The 26,332-nt window shown below is 32.1% G+C and overlaps 1 protein-coding gene across 3 annotated transcripts in view; it reads right to left on the bottom strand.

Annotated features, from left to right (window-relative positions):
* NETO1 (neuropilin and tolloid like 1) overlaps positions 1-26,332 on the bottom strand; it is a 251,045-nt gene that overhangs the window by 77,353 nt on the left and 147,360 nt on the right. For 2 of the 3 annotated variants that reach the window (XM_056823587.1, XM_056823586.1), the window contains 3 exons: positions 19,677-19,718; positions 19,434-19,561; positions 6,468-6,696 (listed from right to left, as the gene is read on the bottom strand). In XM_056823587.1, coding sequence (XP_056679565.1) covers positions 6,468-6,696; positions 19,434-19,561; positions 19,677-19,718 — 399 coding nt within the window. Of the gene's footprint in view, positions 1-5,755; positions 6,697-19,433; positions 19,562-19,676; positions 19,719-26,332 lie in introns of those variants that run through there. The other variant, XM_056823588.1, reaches the window with a different exon arrangement.

Below are 26,332 nucleotides of genomic sequence, written 5' to 3'. Positions count from 1 at the left end.
TCTTTTGCCTTATATTCCTGAGTATGAAGTACATTTTTATTTGTTAATCATTTAAAATTATGCAGAAAGCATTTAAAGCAAGTTGATGGATTATTAAGAATTATTGGCTAGAAATTAGATTACTGATTCAGCCTCCAGCTATCATCTACTAGTTGTTATAATTTGGAAGTGTCAGTAGAATATAAGTTCTTTAACAATAGAACTTACAAAGCAGGATCATAGAACTTCAGTGTTTGAGGAGAACTCAGTGGCTATTTAATCTAAATCACAACCAAAAATGAATCCACTCTCTAACACATGGAACAATTGTTCACCTACTTGCCTATGGTGAAAGATCTCCAGAGGAGAATAAACTAATACCTCTCTGCACTGCTTATTTCACTTTTGCACTGCTCAACCTGGAAGTTTGTTTTTTAAATTGCAGCCACTCTACATATTCCAATTTTCAGCTTCTACTACTTGATCTAGACTCTGCTATACAGAGCCAAAGAGAATAAGTACAACCTTCTTCCAAATGAGAGTTTTTCAATTTGTTGAAGATTGTTATCTTGTCTCTTGAAGCCTCTTCTCCAAAATAAAAATCCCAAGTTCAATCCTCATGTAACACAGAACCAAAATCCTTCATAATTAGGATTCCGTTGCTATTATATAATTCTCAGATCCCAAAACAATCTTCTAGAAATGATTTGACTTCAATTTTTTCTTTGTAATCTCATTTCTTAGCAACATACCACTCACAGATTGATTACTTCATAAATATTTAGTTATTATTATTGAATTCAACTAAATTATCCAAGTATCAGTTTCATCATCTATGAAATAGTGAAAATCAAGCTTCTGCCAGGAATAATCTGGAAAAAAATAATTCCCATATAAATGTGAGATTCTCTCTTACTTCTAAAACTCTTTGTTAGGCTCCCATTCCACTTTGGAGGCATGAATAAATTATGATAACTGCTAAACAATTTTTTAGCAGCAGCTATAGGTTGTATGTAGCTTTCATAAATCAAGGCAATGATCACTGACAGAGTTAAAGAAGGAAGAATTCAAAAGTTGGCATATCTGGGAAGTGTTATCTATGATATTTATAGGAACAGTTTCATAGAGAAATTTTCAAGGCACAGTTTAATGACCCTGTGATATAAAATCATCACCACATAATGGATTAAGGGTTGGAAGGTATCTTCATCTGGAAGGACAAAAGATAAAAAATATGAAGGGAAATAATGAAAAAAAATGTGAAGGATGGGGGCCTAGCAGTATCAGATCTTAAACTGTACTATAAAACAGAGGTCATCAAAACAATATAGTACTGGCAAAGAGACAAAAGGGTGGGTCAGTGGAATAGACTAGGGGTAAATGACCTCAACAAGCTAGTGTTTAATAAATCCAAAGATTCCACTTTTTGGGGACAAAAACTGCTGGGAAAAGTAAAAAACAATATGAGGAAAATCATAATCAGGTTTAGATCAACATCTTATACCCTATACCAAGATAAATTCAAAATGGGTAAATGGCTTAAATATAATGAGTGAAATCATAAATAGATTAGGTGAACATAGATTAATATACATGTCAGATGTTTGGGAAAGGAAGGAATTTAAGACCAATCAAGAAATAGAGAACATTGCAAAATGTAAAATGAATGACTTTAATTATATAGAATTAAAAAGCTTTATGCAAACAAAACTAATGCAACCAAAATTAGAAGGAAAGCAACAAACTGGAAGAACATATTATAACAAAACTCACTGACAAAGGATTAATTTCCCAAATATATAAGGAACTAAGTAGAATTTACAAAAAATCAAGCCTTTCCCCAATTCACAAATCAAATCTATCAATAATCACATGAAAAAGTGTTCTAAATCTGCTGAATAGAAAAATGCAAATTAAAACAAATCTGAGGCACCACCTAGCAGATTGGTCAATATGACAGCAAAGGAAAGCAATAAATGTTGGAGGGGATGGGGTTGTGAATTGGTCCAACCATTCCAGAGCCCAATTTGGCAATATACACAAAGGGCTTTAAATGAATGCCTGACCTTTGATCCAGCCATACTATAGTTAAGCAGATAATAAGGAAAAAGACTTGTACAAAAATATTTATAGCCACACTATTTTGCTGGTAAAAAATTGGAAAATGGGAGGTGTCCATCAACTGGGGAATGGCTCAATAAATTGTGGTATATGTTGGTGATGGAATAATATTGTGCTGAAAGAAATAAAGAAATGGAGGAATTCCATGTGAACTGGAATGACCTGCAGGAATTGATGCAGAGTGAAAGGAGAGAACCAGGTGAACATTGTACACAGAGACTTATATATTATGGCACAATTGAATGTAATGAACTTTTCTACCAGTAGCAATGCAATGACCCAGAATAATCCATAGGAACTTAGGAGAAAGAATGCTACCCATATCCAGAGAAAGAATTGAGGAACCAGTAATGTATTTAACAAATCTATGATCAACCATGTAGGGTGATAGGGATATGATTAGGGTTTTGAAGTTAAAGAATCACTCTACTACAAATATGAATAACATGGAAATGGACTTTGAACAATGATACATGTATAACCCAGGGGAACTGCTTTTCAGGTTTGGGAGAGGGGAGGAGAAATTGGGGGATAATGAATCATGTAAACATGGAAAACTATTTTAAATAAAAAAATTTTTAAAGTATAAAAAGGATTCTATGAAAAATGAGGAACCTATAATTGATTGCTTTTTCAGTAAGTTTTGGCGACGTACCTCAGCACCATATTTCTGGTTTCTTCTTTAAGTTACATTACTGTAGGTATACATATTTATCATTATTAATTAGTATTTTATGATATTTTTGAGGTTTGCATAATGCTTTACAGATATTATCTCATCTGATTCCCACAGAAATTCTAAGAGGTCAATATGATTATTATATTATTTTTATTGATAATGAAACAAAGGCAGACAGATAGGAAATCACATGTTTAGAGTCAAAAGCTAGTAAGTGTCTAAGGCATAATCCAAACTGGACTCTTCCTGACTCAAAAATTCACCACTCTATCTACTGTTCCACTTACTTGGCATCATCTTTATATAATATTTTACATTATATAATATTTTACAGCATTTAAAATTAAAATAAATGTCCATGTTTTATTTTGCAAAGCTTTAAATTAGTTGAATATTAAATGAGATGAAGCAATTAATGATCCATAGTTTTAAATTGGCATGATCTTCACAGAAATGGGAAAGAAAATGCAGGGTTAGTTTAAATAGCATCAGTAACTGAAGAGATCATTTTGTCATCTTGTTCCAATTGAGGATAGATGAATTAAAATAGTGATTGTTATATAAATTAGATGTATTTGATAATTCTGTTTTTAAAATAACTGAAAGAGTATGGGTAAGAGAGGCATCATGGAACAAGAAAATGAATAGCATACAAGGCTTTCAGAGCACTGGACTCTCATCTTGGTTAAGATATTTTACCTTTCAGATCTGGGTTTCTCACTAATAAAATGAGTTTGGACTAAGAATCCAAGATAAGATCTGCAACTTTAAAACAACTTTAAGACACTGAGATACTACCACCACCACCATCATTATCACCACCACTACTACTAAACCACTACCATCCTTGTTTGATATTCAGCTGAGCAGACCAGTCGTTAAATATTTAGGAATTGCTAAAAAAAAAAGCAAGGATGCTTTTCTAATATTTATGTTGGAAGAAGCTGATCACTCATTTCTAATGCTATAATTTGCCTGGCTATCTAAGTTATTTTTATTATTCTTATTTATTTGATGATCTGTAAGGGAATTCAATATATGTACTATACAATAATTATTAAATTGCTAATGTTCAGAAAGATGGCAACATTCAGAAACCTGCAATGCTACCTGCGCCACTAGATGAAGAGAAGTACCTAGTTTCAATATTTGAGCTTCTTTATAAAGAATTGCATGATGCCCCCTTCATAATGCTCTCCCCACCCCATATTTATTTTTCCTTCTTTTTCTGGCTTTTAGAATGATGAATATCTGAAGCATTTTAAAAATTCAATCCCCTATCTAGGCAATCTGATTATTTCCAAGTGTTGATTAAAGACTTAACACTCTACAGCCAAAGCATTTCATCTTAGAATGACTTTGATCTTTGGTATGTAGTAGCAGTAGTCAGCACATTTCTTATGCCAGTATAGAAAATTAATCTCTGTAAAAATGTATAGATGACATGACACATAGGAGATATTTGACAGAAACAACAAAATATGTGTTTAGGCTTTTAGCTTACAGTTGATAAGCAAATTTATGATTGAGATACATTGGGAGAATGCACTATGGTGACATACATCTCTCAGAATAGAGTGACAGTTCATCAGCCATTTTTAAACAGACAGGGTTGTTTTGTCTTTTACACTAGTTTTTTTTTTTCCTTTCAGAAGAAATCACTGACCTTCTGGCAAAACCAGAATATTTTCTCCTTACAATAAAAAAGAATATTCTTACATGGGGAGGGTTCAAAAGAAAATGAATTCAGTGTTCTTTTTTTCCCCTGGAAGTCTTAATTAATAGAAAAACCTAAGAAAATATAATATAATCTCATTTATTTTATTTGCATTAACAAAACTTCTGATTACAAAATCATGGGATCAGTGATAGAAAGGACATTAGTTATCATCTGGATCAAGTCAGGAATAAGATTTTCCTCATTTATGATGAATCCAGATAATTCACTGACTTTCAAGGCCATTTATTTCATTTTATAAGAATAAAATAATTTCCTTACATTGTGTTGAAATATGCCTCTGTAAAACATTTTGCTCATCATTCCACTCTCCAGGGACAAACAGAATTATTCTATTCTCTCTTCTACAAAGGAATTATTTAAATAATTGAAGACAAGTATCATATCTTCTCTGGGTTTAACTTCTGTTTATTTCTTTAGTTTTCAGCTGACCTTCATAAAGCATAACCCTGAGATCCTTTACTATCTTGTTCACTTAGATACTAAGAGTCATTTACCTGAGCCCATTAACTTTAATAAATCTATTCATATATATTATGAATATGTTTATACAATTTATAATTATATTTCTCTATAACTGGCTCCCTTTATAATCTTATATATGCTGCTTTTTAAATTTCAAAATACCATTCCAAGAAAGATCCATAGGGTTCACTTGACTGCTACCAGGGTCCATGACAGGTGTTAAGTGCTAGGACCAAACATTATATCCTACAAATCTTAACCCTTTCATATGTGGAAATTTTGCCCTAAAGTCTACTGTTCTCATTGGTGATAATTTTACATGATCCAGTGAATCCATTGCAGTCCACCGACTCCAGCCATCCTTAACTTTGTTATCTATTCTGATACCCTGCTGCATGTACACACTTGCTGATCCCTCCCCTTCTTTGCCTTTTCTGTAACTATAGTTAAATTAATATCACCATTTGTTATGCAAAAGTATGTTTTATTTTATTCCCTTATGACTATTCACCATCTCTGTAATTTTAACAAACAAAATTCCATGCCCATGATACCAGTTCCTTTTTGATTTTCCCTTCATCAAAGCAAGCTTTTTGAGGACAGGAACTATCTTTGTTTTTCTACTCATTTCTATCTCAGAATTTTGCACAGTGCTTGGCTAAAAGTCTTCCTTCCTGTTTATAATAAAAAATAAATATAATATTAAAACAAAGTCATGACATGCCCTATTAATGATAAACAAAGACATCAATAGGATTTTTAAAGTTTTATTCCTTTTTTAACATTTCTTAATTCTAATATGATTATATTTGTCAGGTTTCCCTCTTTTTGCTAATGACTGGCTAGAACACTATAATCTAAAAGTCAGTAGATCTACACATGTACCAAAGAAGTCTATTAACATGAAATCTCATTGTTTGAGAAAAAAATAGTCAAAATTTGTTCCTTCTCTGTTTAGTGTCAGAACACAATTGTGGATTCCACTGAATTCATCATTTAATATGTAGTCTGATATTTTGTTCATTTGCTATCTTTCTAAGTAAACTCACTTTGTTCTAAGTCATATACAATATTAATAGTCCTAAATGAACATGACTAAATGGACACTTATTAAAGATAGTTGTAGAAATAACATTTGAATCCAGGTTTAAAAAAATAACAAACTTCATCAGAAGCCACTGCGTTATTTGTATCAAACATATGATTCAAAACCCAACAAAGGAGTCAACATTTCTCCAATGAGAGATATGAATTGTCTTTACCAAGAAATTGACACCTTTTAGAATTCAGTTGAAATGCAATATTTGACTGTTGTCTGACAAAACAATTTAAATGAAAAGAGCAGAACAACTCAGTAATTTTAAGAACTTATTACTGAATATCCTGCCATGCTCAAATTACATGAATAAAATACCATTAATGACTCATGAAGCTTGATTATATGACATACTTTAAGGAAAGATATTTGAGTTCAGAGAATCTTACGTTCTTGAAAAGACGTGAAGAGCATCTGGAATCTGCTGCTTCGACTTCCCTCATCTGCCCACATGCGGATTACCCCAAGACCGGTGCGCAGCATCACATCATTGGCCACAGTACTACAAAATTTAGCTTTCAAATCCTCTACTGAGCTGCTCCCATCATAGACGGCCACAAAATTCCTTTTGCATTCATTTGAATTTTGCATCTCATAGTCCAAGAATCTCAAATAAATCTGAAAAAGTCAAATAATACACATAAATCAAAATATTAATTTCAATAAATAGAATATTCTCTAATTTTATTCATGTTTTGTAATGGTGTGAGGAACTAACAACTCACATGACCCAGAATTTATTACAAATCAGTTTCTCAAAATTTCTCCCCCATAAGAATACTTAAATCCAGATATTGTCAAGGGTTTGTCAGTTATTTTGAAACTACTTCCATGCTAGTATTATTAACATTACAAATATATGTGCCACTTGGCTTGTGAAGCATATTTTACAATAAATATTCTTATTTTATTGATATCTTCTATGTTACACTTCCATTTCCCTTATTTAACACAGAAGGCAGAGTTCAAAAATGGGTCTCTGGAAGTTATGGATATATGCAGTAGTCAAACAACAAATCAGGAGAGAAATAAAAATTAAATTGTAAAATTAAAGGGAATTTTACTAAATTATTTTTAAATTGCATTAAATTATATTTGAGATTCATTCTGATTCTAACATCCCATGATTTTAAGCAATAAAGCAAGGGACTTTAAAAAAATTTGCACAGGTAAGTCACAACAGACCAATTCAATGGGACATCCTGACTGTAACTTCTGATTAATCCAATCAAAATGTAAAAATTTGTTATAATTAAGAGACCCACAAACGTCATTCTGCCTGTAGTGTCAGAACTACAACCAATCAATTCAAATAAAAGGAAAATTTGGAATAGTTCTGGAACAATTCTGTAACCAGGCATATTGACATTGCCTAAAGGTCAACTCTATCACAAATCGGGCAATGTCTTCTCTTAGTTTAATACTGACTGATAATGTCATCCAATTAGTATTATTCTAATGTCAAATGGAGATCTGACTCATCTATCCATGATATAGTTCTAGGAGAATCTTATTACATTTTTTGGTAGAGCTTCACAAGATCTGAATCTGATTCAATGCTTGTTTCTCAGAAGCCATGCTGATCCATCCTATGGCATGGTTAATTTCCTCAATATACAAATAAAATAAAATGCTAAAGGTCAGATATTTATGAAGTGTGTCCCCAAAGATGAATAATTCTAAGTAGTCTTTAATGTCATCATATAAGTGGTATAAGATTTTTATTAAACTATAAGACATGATATATGATAATGCTTAAAGCCTTGAATAAAAATGCACCTTGCAGAAGCAGAACACTTCTGTATGTTGAGGAAGAATTTATGGATAACACAATAAAATTCAGAGATATGGATTTCTTATGACAAAATATAATGATATATATGGCCAATAAACCACTCTATTCTTATTAAGGGATGAAGGAATATAAGTGAATATAAGGCATATAAGTGAAAATTAATTTGGCCAAATCTATTATCTTTCCTTCTTAAGTGCTTCAAAGTGTCATATAGAAAGATTACTCAACAGAATTTTGTTTTAGTATAGTATAGTATACATTATGACAACCCTTTAAAAATACTAGAAAAAATTGAGTTGAGGTTAACAGACAGCTTTCAAATTCCTGGAAGTGGAATATAAATTATATTCCATAAGTGTACAGTTATGAAATTTGCCCTGAGAATTATTACTAAATTATTTCTAAACCAATTTGAATTGCAGTTGCTTTATTTTAATCTATCTAGTAGCTTGTTATTTCCCATTTATAATCTAACATCAACTGTGTCCTTATTGCGACCTCATGATATTTTTTACACAATCCCCAGTGGCTCTTACTTTCCACTGATCATTGAAACACTATTCTTTTTCTCCATTCTTTACTTCTTCCTTTCTCACTTCATTATTAACAGATAACCTTGCCTCCTTATTTGCTGAGAATGACAGCAATCATGTGAACTCCTTCAACTCAAATCCTCTACTTCTCTTGTTTTGTTGGTGTTCTCACCAATCCTTCCTTTTTGCCTCCTCTCTTAAGGAAAATGTGGCTATTTGGTCTGCTAAAGATAAATTTTCCTAATTGAATTCTTGGTCACATCTCCTTACATTTCTGGTAAGACTTTGATTCATCTGATTCCCCTTCCCCTTCCGTCTATCTATATCAATTTGATTCTTACTTTCCACTTAGGCTAAATAGTCTACTGTTAACATCCATCAAATTATTCACATAGCTTTTAAAATGTCCAGTTCATATTTCTAATTTATACAACTTAAAATCCAGATAGCCTAAATGGCTCCAGATCTTATTGTAGCATGAAATGTTAAACCCAACACTATTTTTATTGATACTACTTCTTGCATATCATTCAGCTGTCTTCAAACGAAACAAGTTTAAATATGTTGTTTAAAACAAAACAAAACAAAAAACAATCTTCCATTACTCTATCCATATATAAAATCTATGAATTTTGGCATAGCCCTGTTAAATCTTCTTTGTGAAAGGCAGGGAAAAGATATATTTAGATTCTAAAACACAACAAAAATTTCATTATGTTTGACTTATGTACTCTTAACGACACTATCACATCTGCTAAGAATGAATACACACATAGAATGTCACAAAGCAACCAATCAGTTCTACTTGTGCAATGTTTTGACCTGAAAACCAACTACTCTTCCACTAAATAATTTCCAAGGTATACAATTCAAAAGTAAGTTCTACATAAGGAAAATGAGGTGAAGAATTGATGTAATAACCATGGAAAAGTGACTTTACTTCCCTGGGTTTCCATTTCCTCATGTATAAAATGAGAAATTTGGACTAGATGTCCTTCAAAATGCATTTAGTCTGTAGTTCTGTATTTCTTTTCTTTAATTTAGTCATAAAGAGCTTTCGTGGACACCAAAGTCTTCAGTCAATAATGGCACCTATGGCATGCATGCAAAAAAGGGCACACAGAACCCTCTCTGTGCTCATACCTGCATTCATCCCATAGAGGTCTTTACTAGAAAGCCAGAGGGAGGTAGGATGGAGCTGTTCTCTTCCCTTTCCCCATGGGTTTGAGGACATTCTTCATTTCCCCCACCCCTCTGCTTAACATCCCAATTTGAGTACTTCCTTCCTCCCTTGTCTGAGGTAAGGTGCTAGGAGAGGGGGTCACATGCTGCATGAGGGTGTGTGACAGATAGCAGCCTGTTGAGTCTGTGTTGAAGGTGATTCCCATGGTGGGGTTACTAGGAGCTAGGTTTGAGGGGTTTTTAGGTTTGTCTGGAGAGAATGGAGAAGGCAATGGGTAGAGATAGCCCATGGCACTTGGTGTCTAGGAGGGTGGGTTGGGGACTGGGCCCAGCACTCCATCTCTAAAAGGTTCTCCATCACTGGCTTAGATGATGTGCCCAGGATCATACAACCAGTATAGATCAGAGCTAAAACTTTAACATAATCTTTTTGACACTAGTCTCTCTCTTTCTCTATACTGTAACATGTTTCTTCTAGCCAGGTTGTTATTATTATATTTATCTAAATTGTTATTAGTAGAACATTTAATATATATTAATATTGGAATATAGTATTTAATTAACAAGTTCTGCATTGCCTATGCCAAATATTGTTGTAAAACTGAGAAAGAAAATGACATAATTCCATTACTCCAAAGCAGCTCTCATATGATAATTATTAAATATGAGGAATTTATTTGTTATAAATCAGGGGAAAATATTGCCCTGTTGTAAATGAATGCTCTCAATTGCTTTAAGATGAGGATCATTCTTCACAAATGTAGTTCTAAAATAAATGGGATGAAAATAGGTAAAATGTAATCCTGGCATTCATTTAGTTATACTACAGAGTTTTTTGTATTTTCTATTTTACTTGATTTATTTATATACTTTTGAACTTAATTACTGATGTATATGTGCATTCTTTATTTAAAGGTCATTCTTATTAGAAAAAGGGCAAGATTTCAGAGGGACAATGAATAGTCAGTTTCTGCCTTTTTCTATATTGTCTTCCTGTTGGGCCCAATGAAATAATTTTAAGCATTGATCTTTAGTCACTTGAAAAAAAATGCAGCACACTAGGAGGGTATTGGTTTTTACTGAGCTATGCTGTATTCCTGCAGATGCCAAGTGCCATTAGCAACAGAAATGACAGACTCTTCATAGATGTGGCATATATAATTTATACCCATTGTCACATTATGATTTTAATAATTATCATGTCACCATAAAGGATGTACTATCACAATATAAAAGAGGAAATACCTGCTACATGGCACTGTTTTTTTTTAAAGGTAAATTAGAGAATAACAGAAAGCTTCCCTGCACCCATAAAAGAAAAGGAATGAAGATAAACTGTGAATAATATTTAACTTCAGTAAAACAGTCAGATTATAATCTAGGCACAGTGAATCACTTTTGATGAATTCTTCTTTCTAATCACTCACCAAAGATTTGAACTGACAACATGATTGATTAAGCATATCATAAAGAGCTCCAGAACATTTAAACAATATCTAGAAATATCTGACTTAATAATCAAACTATAGGGTGGAGGGCAGAGAATCTTTTTTTTAATGTACAAAGCAAATAAAACTAGGCATTCATTTATGAGTATTTTTCAGCCTCTGTTTTTGTTCCCTTCTCCCTTCCTGCATGATGATATGTAGATAACAGTAACCATTTAGGTCAGCTATCCAAGAATTAACCCAGTCAATTTAATGTAAATTAAAATGAAATATACTAGAACCTATCTTACATCTATATAATCATTTGAACTACTGTCCTTGAATGTGTATATAGACTCTGCCAGAAATGAAACACTATTATTGAAGACCTGATGGAAAAGAAGATTACCAATTCCATTTATTATGGAGGCAGGGAATGCCATGTCATGCCACATCTTATTTTTCCCCCCAGCAAGAAGCATAAGCAGGAACATTTTAATATCATTGGAAAAATAATAAACTTTTAATATCTTTTAAAAAATTAAAAAATAAACTACTTTTCTATAAAAGTAGAATCCAGGATAATCAAATCAATTCCATATAGGCATAGAAATTTAGGAACCAATAAGAAATTGTAGTATACCAAGATTCTCATAATGGCTGAAAGCTTTATAATAAAATTTGGCATACATTGTATAGACATTCACATTCATTCTAAGTGACTCATAAAATAATAGAGTAGAATCATAGGACTGTAGAATTATAAGGATGGGGAAAATCTTATTCAGGATATAGTAATAGTGTTACAGTTACGAAAAAATATTGCTGGTTGACCTCCACTAGAATCCCCTTAAGAGACTTTATCATGGCTTGGAAGTGACCCTGTTTCTTCATGAACATCACATCACCAGAGCACAAGCTCTGGGAGGTTCTATCATGCTAGAAGACTATGAACATATGTTGCTGAAAGATTTTATGTCTGTCAGCCAAAGACCAATAAATATGTTAGTCATTTCCTCATAGGAATTCTCATATGATTTTAGAGCTACAAAGAGTACTCCTTTAGGCCTCTCCTTATAAACATCTAATCACCAAACAAAAATCACCTGAGAGTGAAACAAAAATGTGATGAATAATTTAGGAACACAGAGTCTTATGAAGATCATCTAATAAGAGGAAGAGATAGTAAACCATATTGATAGAGGTAGTACCACTATGGTGAAATGAGAAGTCATCAAAATATTGAAGCATCAGAACAGTTAAGTTTTCAAATTCATTTGATAATTTTCATTTGAATTGTAATCATCTATAATAAGATTTGGATGTAGAACACTAAATATGCCAAAATCCATTATTTGTTTCATTGTCATATTCTTTGAAAATAATTTGAGTTATTCTCTTTTATTTGCAAGGAGAATGGATCCACTCTAGGATTCTAAACTTACCAAGGGCAATTTTAATATCCACCAGAGACATAATTATGTGCCTTTATATATATATATGCACATATATATGCATTTGTGGATATATGCACACATATGTTAATATGTATAAATGTATGCATATATTTATGTAACAATTTATCACAATATATCACCATATTTAATTAGCATAATTAATTAATTCATTCATTTTCTCTTGAGCAAAAATATTGAAAATGAACTACTCAGTCAGCATAGCTTACAAACCACTTAGTTTTCTAGATTTAATTGTGAACTTTTCCACAACCAAAGAATAGTAAAATTAAAGCCTTTTCAACTTAATCTCCATATGTTGAAATAGTCTGTTTTTAAAAGCAACCTTACAAAATAGAGAGCCCAACATAGTGATCTCTAGCTCTTGGCTTGCTGCATAGTTATTTAGTGCCATTTTGGATCCTCTAGCCTTTAATTTTAGCAGAAAAAGTCTGTCACAATACAGTCATCTTTATCCAGCTCTGCAGGTAACTTTCCCTTTGGGTCACAGAATGCCAAGGAGTATAACAGACAGGTACATTCCATTTTGCTGCCCAGGGATTATACAAAAGACAGACTATTTACAAGTTTGAGGAAAGGGGTGTGGGTTTATACTATCTCTTGAAAATTGTTTGACAGAAAAAGCTAGTTATAATGACTGTTTCTGCTGTTCTCTAGTAAAATGTCCTTTTAAAAAATCCTTCATTGACAGGAATTAGAATGAAATTGCTTATACATATATCTTCTTTGCACATGGCTATTTTAAAAATGATTTTAATTTAAGACATGATCAACCCCAAATATCATATAATTTTAGAGCTAAATGGACTCATAGGGAACTGGATCATCCTCCTTTTTATAGACTTAAAACTAAACCAAAAATGTCGTATGATATGATTAAGGTCACATAGGTGTATTGTTGTTAAATAAGAAATTAATAATATATTCTTTAATTTTCTATTCTCATATTCTTTCCATTAGACTACCCACTTTTGTTAAAATATATTATTTCACTCGTCTTCCTTGTTAGTATATTAACATCTAATTATACAATGTGCAGAGAAAAGACATTTTCTCTGTCCTCAGGGGAACAAAATGAGATAATTTTAAGGACTGTTTCTGGGTATTTTCATGGCATATTAGTAGCTTGAGGACAGAAACTGTTCAATTTTTGTACATGTATATTGTATTCAGCAAAAGTATTTGACACATAATAGATACTTTGTAAATGTTTATTGATGAGTTTGTTCATTGATGTTAGGCCCAATAGCTTATTAAAAATATCCAAGTTGTCTATAAGAGTGATCTGTTAATGTCAAGACAATGGCAAAGTAAATGATTTTTGGCAGCTTTGTCCACTTAAAGCTTAGCTGTACTACTTCCAGTCAGAGACTGGTTTATCTGTGTTTACTTTCCTCTTTTTTCATGCATCTAAGAAACTACAACTGGAAGAAATTAAGTGAAGAAAAAAACAAATTTCTATTGAATTTCTCTCTACAACTAAAGATGGGCTTTTACCTTCAACCTATTTTAAACTATTCTAACATAATAATTAAATAAAATCTTTAATAAAAGTGTTTCTAATCCACTTTACATCTATTGTTTCATGTGGTTTTAACTGGAGGGAATAAAATGCCCTTCCCAAGTTAAGCTCATCACTTTTAATCACATCACTTTTCTAAACCAAACCTTGATATTGACACAACCTCCCTCAGCTTCCTCTCCCCTCTTTTAGGAGGCTTGGGAGGTAGAGTACTAAATACCTCTCAAAGCCTTCCTTTATAGAGGGTAGAAACTGAATTCACAGTTCACTGGATCTACAGTTTTTTGGTAGCTACAGCTTTTTTTTTTTCATTTCAACTCTACAGAACAGGATGCCTCCTGGTTTTTCTCCATCTTGCTTTTTTCCCTCCTATTTTTTGTAGTGTCCCCCTACCCCCATTAAATTACAAACTCCTAGATGCAAGGCATTATCTTTTTATTAATTGTATTCCTGGTGCTTAGCACAATTCCTACTACATAGTAGGTATTTAATAAACATTTTTTAGTGGATTGTTGTTTTAGATAATCCCTACTGTCCTATTTGTATAAATCTGGGCAGCTCAGTTAATTTCTGTTCTTTAATTTCTAAATATGAAATAAAATCAAGTCAACATGCATTTGCTATACATTTACTATGTGCCAGGCAATGGGATTGAAAGGCAAAAAAATCACATTTATTACCCTCAAATAGGATACTTTCTAATGAGGAAGATAGGATAGATGGATAAAGTAGCATAGATAGAGACAATACATGTCAATATCTATCTAGTATGTACCTGGTTGCTTACATTTTGTGTGTTGACATATATTTGCATATGTATATTTACATTGTGCATGTGTACATATCTGTGTATATATATATTTGCAGTTATAAATGTATTCTTTTTAAAAGCCTCATATCTATACTATATGTGTGTATAATATGTATATAGTTATATACCTATATATATATGTATATATATATGCATATACACACATACATATGCACAAAGATTAAGGTACTCAGAGAAGGGAAGGCATTTTTATCTGTGAGTAATAAGGAAGGCATTCTGAATATCTAAGTTTTAAAGGCAAATAAATAAAAACTAAGAGCTGGCATTGAAGTATCAGGAAATTCCAGACTTTGGGGATAGCTAATAAAAAGGAAGATATAAGATGAAGTGTCAGTTTTTTAGGAATTCCAAGTAGGTGAATGCTTCTGGAATATACTGTGTCAAGGTGAGTAAGAGGTAATAAATCTGAAAAAGTTGAAAGTAGCAGTTATGAAGGACATTAAATTTTGAAAAATAAATTAATATTTTAATTTAATTAATTAATTGATTAAAAGGAAACTAGAGGTAACAGAGAGTCACTGGAACTCATTGAGTGAGGTGAGTACAATGAAGGGTTTGTGACCTGCTTGGTTCTATAACTTAGAATAATCATCTTGGCAGCAGAATGAAAGATAGATTGTAGTGGAAGGTATATTTCTACAATACAGACAATAGGAACATGTCTAGTGGTAAAGTTGTGAGTGTTGAGAGAAAAAGATTCATATTAAATATATAAAGGTAAGAATGACAAGATTTGGCAATGGATTAGATATACAGAATCAGTGAAAATGAAGACAGAAAGGGAAGAAGGGAATAAATATTTTTGTAGTGCCTGTTATTTTCCCAGAACTATGATAAATGCATTATAAATATTATCTTAATTTATCCTCACAACAACTTTACTAGGTAGATGTTGCTATTATCCCCATTTTAAAGTTCATGAAACAGAGGAAGAGAGTATGACATCAAGGTTGTTAATTCTATGTGACTGGGAGTATAGAAATTCCCTTGACCCTAAAACAGAATCTGAAAAGATGGGAGAGTTTTTGGAGGAAATGATTCTATTTTTGACATGTTAGGTTTGAGATGCCTATAGAATTGCCAATTTGAAAAATACAAAAGGTAGTGACTAGGGTTTGATTTATAAAACTGGGAACCACCTACAAAGAGATGATAATTGAACCCATGGAAGTTGATGACACCTCCATATATAGAGAAAATAATCCAGGAGAAAACCTTGGAGCAAAACTATGGCTAGTATACCTATGGTTAGGTGAGGGTAGTATATATTTTAATTGAACTAATGGTTTATTCCAAATGCATTACTATCTAACATCAACTGTATCCTCATTGCGACCCCATCATACTTTTTGCACACTACCCAGTGGTTCTTACTTTCCACTGCTCATTGCAATACTACTCTTTTTCTCCATTCTTTACCTCTTCCTTTCTCACTTCATTATTAATAGATAACCTTGCCTCCTTCTTTACTGAGAATGAGAGCAATTATGTGAACTCCTTCAACTCAACTCCTCTACTTCTCTTGTCTTGATGATGTTCTCACCAATCCCTCCTTTTTGCATCCTGTTTTAAAGAAAATGTGGCTATTTGGTTCGCTAAAGATAAAATTTCCTAATTGAATTCTTGATCACATCTCCTTACATTTTTGGTAAGACTTTGATTCATCTGTTATTATACTTCCCCTTCAACTATCTATGTCAATTTGATTCTTACTTTCAGTGTACAAGTATCTTTATATTCCAAAAAAAAACAAACACTAAAAAAACACAAAACTTTTATGCACATAGACACATAAACACATCTCCTTGGACACTTGGTCACCTAGCTCATCCAGATAGCCAATCATCTTATTTCTTTTTCCCCTTTCCTGTTAAACTCCTAGAAAGGATAGTCTATTTCTTTATCATCCTACTTGATGGTGCTTTTATATCCTTATTAGCATATAAGAAGATGAAACCAAAGATTATTGAGCAGACATGTGGTGGGAATATAGTTAGAAGTTGGTATGCTTCTTTATCCAGAGAAAGGCTTCTGATCTAGCATACCATAATGCAATTCTTGGAACCTTCTCATCCTCTGATATTTGTGAAACTGATTTCTCATGGTTCTTCAGTGTCTGTTCTGAACATGTCATCTTCTCTCTTTGGCTTTCATCTTCCTTGCATTTAAATGTAGAATGTGGAAGATGCACAAAATTTTGTTTTGAGTCCTATATTATTCTCAATATGCTCTCCTTATTACTGCATATACTCCTCTTACTTCAATGATCACTCTGCAGATGAAATATATTTATAAATATATATATATGCACACACATATATGTTTATATATATATATATATAAGCATTTACTTATGTGTATATATTTACACACAAATATACTTATTGTTTAATCATTTCAGTGGTGTCTTACTCCATTTGGGGTTTTGGAAAAGATACTAGAGATCTATTAATTTACCCAAGATCACATAGTTAGTATCTGAGATCATATTGAACTAAGGAAGATGAGTCTTCTTGACTCTATATCCTGCCTGACCCTTCTCTTAAGTGTTTTACTTTGATTATTGTCAAAACTACCAACCCTGTAGTATTCCAAGTTCAATCCTGGAGTCATCTTTAACTATTCCCTTTCCATTATTCCACATATACAAAGAGTTGTCATTTCATTTCCATTTCTGCCAAATGTCTTATAACTTCTTCTTCTCTAATTTCAATACTATCATTTTAATTCACACTCTCAATTCTTTCTTACCAGATAATGGGAACAGATGCTTAATTTGTCTTCCTATCTTTAGGCTATAATTTCCCCAATTCCTAGGTTAAATAGCTATCTGGTTAATATTTCAAAAATGTTTATATGATTCATGATACTTGTCTATTTCAAAATATTTAGAGTAGGGACAGCAAGTTTTCTCAGTGAATAGTGAGCCAGGACTGAAGATCAAAGGTCCTGGGTTCAAAATTGGCCAAAGACATTTCCTAACTGTGTGACCCTGGACAAGTCACTTTATTCCATATGTCTAGTCTATACTGTTCTTCAGTCTTGAAATTGATACTTAATATTAATTCTAAGATGGGAAATGAGGATTTAAAAATATTCAGTGTAACCCTATTGAACTTCACACTAGCATTCAAAGACCTTTAAAGCTCCACATTTATTTTATATTGTTCCATTTGGTATAGTTTATTTTCTTAGTCAACCTGGACTAAATTTTTGTCCCACATTCTTGCCTTGCTTGCTCTCATTTCTTTGACTTTTCATATACTCATTGTATAAGATTTCTTATTTTTCTTTTCCCATCTTTTTGTCTAGCATCATCTCCCTTCCTTCAAAATACACCTAATGGACCAACAAAGAATTTACATTCTCTAGGGTACTTTCTCTGACTCTGACATACTGTATTTGTAATAGAAATATACTTTAATCTTTTTTTAAATTTATCTTGTTCTTGCTTACATCAGAGTTATTTGCAAATGTTTAATGTTTCTCCCTCAATCTTAAGCTCTTTTCCTGCATTCCATCTGTCACTTATACCTGGTACATACTCAATTGCTAATAAATTTTTATTTCTCTAACATTGATTGCAATGACTTGCACAGAGTAGGTATTTGATATATATTTATATTTGAACAAAGTATATCTATATCCATCTCTATAGATAGACATGAACAAAAACCCAATTACTAGATAGAATATATATGTAGTTGTGAAATCAACTTTGGAAAACAATCACTATATCAATAATAGGAATTACTATCAAAATGTTTTGAGAGGTATAATCCAGAGATATCAGTCAATCAAAAATATAATAAACTATGGTTAACTAGCTATAGTTCTATTCTTAAATGAGGAAAAACGTGGAGCCAGGCCTAGAGATGGGAGATCCTAGGTTCAAAACTGGCCTCAGACACTTCCTAGCTGTGTGACCCTGGGCAAGTCACTTAACCCCCATTGCCTAGCCCTTACCACTCTGCTGCCTTGGAACCAATATACGGTATAGATTCCAAGATGTAAGGTAAGGGTTTTGAAAAAAAAATAAAATAAATGAGGAAATGAGGAAATGAGGTGAGAAGAACAAAAAAATCATTCAAATTGCTTTAACAACAATGACTTAAAATTATATATCCTAAGAATTCCCCCTGAAATTATGACATATTTAAACTTGGTTCCATTGATATTTTCCATTTAATAAATTAGGTTGGGTCAAATTATATTCAAATGCAATGTACTTAATTTTGATAAAACCCTAAATATAAGAAAAAACAAAATTACTGGGACTATCATGGATTCCTGAACTTTACTTATTCTAAACTGAGCTAAGCAAGACTATGTTACAATCTATCAGTTGCATTACAAAATTATTACTTTGGCACATTATTAGTTCATAAAGATTTTGTGGCTTTGTCAATTGAGAAATGACAAATTTCTTTCAAAATTGGAAATGAAGTAGTTTGAAAGTTCAACATAGATGTAGAATTTTAAAAGCACTCTCTCCCCACTTAAAAAAGAAAGAAAGAAATATATAATATGGAATGGATATTCCATTTTATAAACTGACTGCCCAATCAGTAGTGGAATGGAAAACTGACCTTGGATCGTGGTGGGGCTCGGATGTACCATTTACAGTCAACTGCCTCAGTGGCAGAAGCTTTTCCTTCCTTCATAATTTGTATAGATTCCACAATTCCTTCAGGTCCGCCCATTTCAAACTCACACACTAAATAGTAAAATACCAAAGAAACAAAAAAGGGAGCTTCAATATCAACCCAGAATTATTTTTCTAAAACAAAAATCAAGACCTTGGGATATCATGAAATATCGAATATACCAACCTGGTAATGGTTTCAAAACTCCAAGGTCCTTAAAGTCAGGATCTTAAAAATTGAGAAAAGAACAATTAGTCCTAATCTGTATATTTTTACTGAAAATGTATATATAGAAATGTTCTCTTCAATAATTCAGGAAATTATCTGAAAGCATCAATATATATTGGTGCATCAAATAGCCATTACAAATGAAAATTTTATTCCATTTGTGTCTGATTTATGTTAAAATTAAAAGACTTTCTCAAATCCAAAGAATTCCTCTTAAAGACTTTTTGTTTCTTGATCCATCACCTGAACATTTTTTCAAGAGCTGAATATATATGGCACTTTTCTGTGTTCCTATAAACTCTAACCATAAGTAGTCAAAGGTTATAAAGCTGTAAAAATTCTACATATAGTCATGTTGGCAAATTACTATTTCAGTTTTATTCAGATAGTCACTAATGTAGATTTCGTTTTGATGTTACATATGCTATTTTTGTTTGTTTTTGGTTCATAACACTATAAATATTTGTCCCCTCTTCCAGTGTAAAATCTTGCTAATTTATTCTCAAGTGTAACATTTATAATCTGGGGGATAATTTCCCTTGCCTTACTACATAATATAAAAAAGAGCTATCCATTTAAACAATGTGGATATTCCATATAATTGATGAAGATCACAATCTATCCATGCCTGCACATCTTAGGCGATTCTGATTCATGATTTTTTTTTTCATGAATTCAATCCAATAAGTACATTTAACATCGTTGGAGCTCTTCTTGCATTTTCCTTACACCTCCTGGATGTGAAGGAAGTCTCACATTCTTCTGTCTTACAATTTGGAAATATATAATCTCATGAAATCACTCTTGATCAATCATTGATATTGTTTGATGTTTATAAAGACTATGTTACTGACTTTGTGCTAGTTGATTTAATGTCTAAATGATTTCTTATGTTTAATCTATAAGACATTTATAGGCACTTTACAGAAATTCAGATTTCTGTTCCAATTCTATTCTTATTATATAATAGTGTTCCATATATGATTCAGTTAAAATACCTAGGTTGAATTTATTTCACACAATTCCCAAATTATACACATCACAAAAATGGAGACATTGGTTATACATTCAGACTTCTTGGACTGAAGTAAAAGGGAAATTATAATCATTCAATAGGAGACTATTTCTTGATATTAAGGTTGCATGTGTCTGAGTAGCCACAATTGAATGGTTGATGGAATTCCTTTTGTCATCTTTACTACTGGTATTTGTAGTCAAATAAACAGGTAGTTTAGCTTCAGAAACCACAGCACTCTACCATACAGTTAGCATCCATCACATTCTATATGGATTCCTTTTTATTTAGGTCTCATAGCATCATAGATTTAAAACTGGAGAGAATTTTAGAGATAATAAAGTCTATTTCTTTTATTTTACAGATAAAGAATCAATGACCCAAACAGGTCCGATGATTTGCAAAGGGACGCACATCTCGTTTCTAATGTAGCCTTTATCATTTCTCATCTGAGTCACTGAAAGAGCTTGTTACTTAATCTTTTTGTTTTCAGTTTCTCCCTTTTCTAATTTATATTCTACATGGGAACAAAAAAATCGTACAAGTAATCATTTGACATCATGGTTCAATTATTTTTTTATATTTATACCTATAAGGGTTCTTAGTAGTCTGCTAACCAATCTGTTCATTTTACAGACAAGAAAAAAAAAAACAGAGATTTCCTTTAGTGTCCAAGCTATCTCAGGCAGAGTCAACATTAAGACTGTTTCCCTGATTCCAATTCTGATATATTTTACACCAAACTATGCTACTTCCATGTCAACTGTCTTTGCACAAAATCCTTCAGTTGTTTGTTCTACATTGTCTTAAAAGCATGATACAAACTGCAGTCTGCTATTTAAAATCTTTCCACAATCCTTGTGTACCTACCTTTCTATTTTTATTTTATATTCCTTCTTTTAACTAAGATTGTCTTGCTGAAATGGGGCCCATTTAAAATTATATAACAAAAATATGACATTATTCACTTCCATTTTATCACTAAGTAAAAGATGAAGGGTGGGAGCAACCCAGTGGATATGTTAGGATAAGAGCAGAGTTGTGACCTGCCTGAAAAAAGGTTGAGACATTGAGGGATTGGACATCCAGTTAAGAACAGATAATAAGTTTAGGTGGAATATAGAATGTAGAAATAGGGAAACAAGAGGTTATGAAATAATTTCACAGTCTGAACATTAAAATGAAATATTTGTGAATGATAGGGTTCAAAATGATATTCACCCCTATGTGTGACTGAGATAAAATCTCCACATAGATTGAAGAGACTATTGAAATCTCCTAGTAGAAGGATAGCAGTTGGGTATGAAGAGGAAGACTTTGAGCTGGGTAATTGAACTCCTTGACTTTGGAGAGAAAATGACCTGGGGACTGGTAGATAACCCCAAAGACCTATATAGGATGTTAAATCTGGAGAATTTTAGCTGTGAAAAGAGGAGGGGTTGCTGAATTGAAGTTGCAATGGGAGAATCTACCAACAGGCACAAAGAATCAAGAACATTCTGGGTCGCTCTGTAGGATAAAGTTATCGGGAGTAGGGCATGGGGAAGCCTATGAGAGAAAATGCAGCCATTGCCAGAGAGGCAAGTTAGGGATAGAGTGTCATAAGAGAGAAATCAGGTCTCTATGAATATTAGAATATGGATGAAGCATTAAAGAAAGAGGCCCTACTATAGCAGGGAATTTTACTGCATTGCCTCATTTCCCAACTTTCAGGGTCTTTCTAGTCTTTTGTGCATCATCTTTCAGGATATATTTGCAAAAATTCATAAATTCATAAATTCATCTGGGGTTATTGTGAAGACCAAATGAGATAATTTTTGTAAAATGTTTACTACAATATTTGGTACATAGTAGATGTTTAATAAATTCTTCTTTCCTTCCTTCTAGGAGGTGGAAGGCATTTTTTAATATGCTACTATCATATATGGTTTTCAAATTTTACCATTTTAACTAGAAAATAATGCAATTTTTCATTCTGTTTTATTTGGGTATATATGTTCATAGTTAGCCGTAACACAATGTTAACTAAATTTTGCTAAAACATTTTCTCTATATTACCCAAGGAAATTATTCCCTTTTTAAAATTTAAGATATATTCCTACAAGATAGTCTTTTGATTTTTCTGTGTATACTAGTTAAAATTGGTCTTCCTGCTTGAGAAATAAAATACATTTTAATAAAATTTCCAATATAATTTCAAGAGAAATGCTAACTTGGGGGAACTGGGCATATTTTATGTTTGTTTCTGTTGTAATGGCAAGAACACTGCTGGATAAAATATAAAGAAAATCTCATAAAGATAGAAAATTGACAAGATTTCTATAAGTCCATTGGAAATAAGACTTGATATAAAGGGTATAAAGAAAATGCACAATTAGAAATAAGTATTAAAAAAAGATTATGTTCAGTAACCAGAAAGTCTGCAAGAATGTCTAAAGAACAGAAAAGACAGATAAGCACTTTTTCTCCTTTCAGCTACACAGTGGCCTCCAAATGGAAGCTCTCTCTGTCTCTCTTCTCTCTCTGTGTCTCCATCACTTTCCTCTCCACCTTCCTTCCCTCAATTGCTCAATTATAATGCAAAAAACCAAAACAACAAAGAAGTAATAAGTTTTGATATGCTATCCTTTGTATGTGAAGATGATTCTGTTTTCCCCATATTTGCCATTTTTCTGCTACTAATAATTGTGGGTTTTCATTCATTCATCCACACTTTCTTCTAAATCTTAAAAATTACCCCCAAATATGTATATATTCATAAAGCACATGTGTTGACATGTTTAGACATACATATGTGTACAATATGTGTATACATACCTATGCATATACACATAGAAAGACACAGAGAGAGACAGACACAAAGATACTGAATATTTAATGAAATTGTTCTCTTATTTCCCTTATCTCCAGCTTTTCAAGTTCTATTAGTATTTCCAGTTCCATCTCAGGTTCTATACGCCCTTCCTGAAATGTTCTCTGAGAATTCAAGCCTTCATGGGCTTCTCTTTATGATAACCCATTTATCTATATGATATATTTTACTACTTGGTTATATAAAATATTGCTTTCTAATAGTTTTGTGTTACTATGTCTTATATTCTCTCCAAAATTTGACATTTAAATGCAGTAGCTCTATGATATAGAACAGAAGTATAAAACTCTCTACCTGCAAAAGTTAAAAACCCATGACTGTTCTTGAATCAGATTAAAGTATAATTTGGAGATGTTTAATAAAATAAATAAAAATATAATTCAATGTCAATCTTGATAATTTGTGATTTTCTGAATCAAAAGGCAGCAGGCAGGAATCTTTTCTTAGTCTTCTACTACTGTTATCAAGTACTTTCATTATTTCTTAAGAGGTTAGGACAATGCTGGACATATAACAAGCAATTAGTAAATTCTTGACACATTTAACTAAATAAGAACTGATAAAATAGAAAGTAATGTGGTAAATTGGCAAAATTACTAGACCAAGAACAAAGAATATGTCTTCTCTTTCTGACTCTACTGCTTATAAAAAAAAAATTATTTGACCTTACACCATTAACAAACTTTCTGAAAAACATTATTTAAATTATACAATAAGAAGGCTGGCTTAGATAACCTCTGAAAAACATTCCTTTTCTACAAACCAATTCAATTTTATTCAAGTCAATGTAATCAATCTAACTTTTATTGAGTACCTACTGTGTTCTACAAAATCCTTTGAGTCAACCGAATAATACTATATTTAAATTTAGCTTAGTAGACTCTTTAGCATGCAAGGGGCTGAAAATAAATATTATTAATTTACTAATGGATCAAAAGTGGCAAATATTTACTGCAGAAATGCACTACATAAAAGGTTCCCACTGTTCAGCCCAGCATTTCAAAGAACTTATGGGGGCACCTTGGGATATTTTAAATTTTGAGGGAAATAAATCAACATTTAACATTTGCCATATACCAAATAAATTACTAGCTCAAGGTAATTGAGTTTCAACATTAGTTTGCATGATAACTATTTTGAATGTTTGAGATAGGTTTTTGTCTACTTGTTCATTAGAATACTTGTACATCAGTAACTTCCAGTTCTTTCTCTTTTGCAACATGATATCTTTACAAAGCTAGATTTTCTGGCAATTGTGATAAAAATTAAATGTCCTGTGAAAATGAAAAAAGTAGGAAAAAAGAGTATTGGTGGTAAATAGGAAAATTTTATCTTTCTCCAGTATATTTGTATTATTTTTCAAATATTTCAAATATAATACAAAGTTATTAATATATATGTGTGTTATGCATGGATGTATATATACAAACACATGCATACAGACACACATACACATCTTCCTCATGAAAACTTTTTTTTGATCTCCAGTTCTTTGTGCCTTCCCCAAAAATGTAATCTTCTATTTATTCTTAGAAAAAATGCTATAAAAGATCTGGGGCAATTGTGAAGGACTTATGACAAAGCATGCAATCCACCTCCTGAGAAAGAACTACTGGAGTCAGATACAGACCAAAGTACATTTTCTTTCTCATTAATTTCTATATGGTTTTATTTTGCATTTAGTTTAATGAATATTTTACAACAACAACCAATGTGGAAGTATATTTTGCAAGATAATATACATACATATATGTATATATACATATGTATATCAGATTAAGTTATTTACCATCTCTGGGGATAGGAAGGTCAGAAAATTAGGACCTTATAATTTTAGAAAATTTATGTTGAAAATTGTTGTTATGTATAATCAGGAAAATAAAATACATTTGAATAAGAAAAGAAGAAAATAATATAAATATTATAAATATATACTTATATATGTATGTGTTTCCTCTCCTGAGAGGACATAAGTTCTTTGAAGGCAGGAAGTGATTCATTTTTATTATTGCATATCTATCATCTATCATAGGGTCTGGCACATACCACACACTTAATAAACATTTATGATTTATTTGATCGATTAAAGTTCTGTTGCTATAGAAATTGCATTGCAGAAAAAGAAGCTTATCCTTCATCCATATTCTAGCAGTCTGAATCAAGTTGAATGGATCACAAGTGTTGGATCGCCTGCCTCTCTACATGCAGAAATGTTTTAAGAGATAGAAAAGATATTCTCTCATTGCTAGTTATTCTCTCTATGATATCCAGCTCACTAGTTCACTCAATTGTTTCTAGAGAAGCAATATAGGCTACCTCAAGAATGTGTGGATTTTGTGCAGGATTCTTGTGGTTTTCTTCCTGTGCTATCCTTAATTTTGCTCATATGTAAGTTCATGTTTCCTGTGGGAGGGTATGGATCTAAAAATTATATGATGTGCCATGGCTCAGAGCATTAGGCATAATAGCAACTTAATAAATACCTGTGGAATTGAACTGAAATGGTCAATATCCCAGAAGAGTTTTTTTTTTCCTTTTCTAATCCATCTGTAAAATTCTACACACTAGCTGTATTTCTTTGTAAAAACCCACTTAGTTGGCTGTATGGTCCAAACAGGAAGCCAGACAAGTGCAGGACTTTATAAAAGAGGCCACTCAGCATAAGGAAGTGGTAAGTGATACATTTGACTCACAAGAAATTGCATTATATGGAGATAATATGCCACC

Source organism: Monodelphis domestica, chromosome 3 (genome assembly GCF_027887165.1).
Source record: "Monodelphis domestica isolate mMonDom1 chromosome 3, mMonDom1.pri, whole genome shotgun sequence".
Classification (NCBI taxonomy): Eukaryota; Metazoa; Chordata; class Mammalia; order Didelphimorphia; family Didelphidae; genus Monodelphis; species Monodelphis domestica.
Note: the sequence above shows the minus strand (reverse complement) of the source record. Positions and strands in the feature narration are given on the sequence as shown.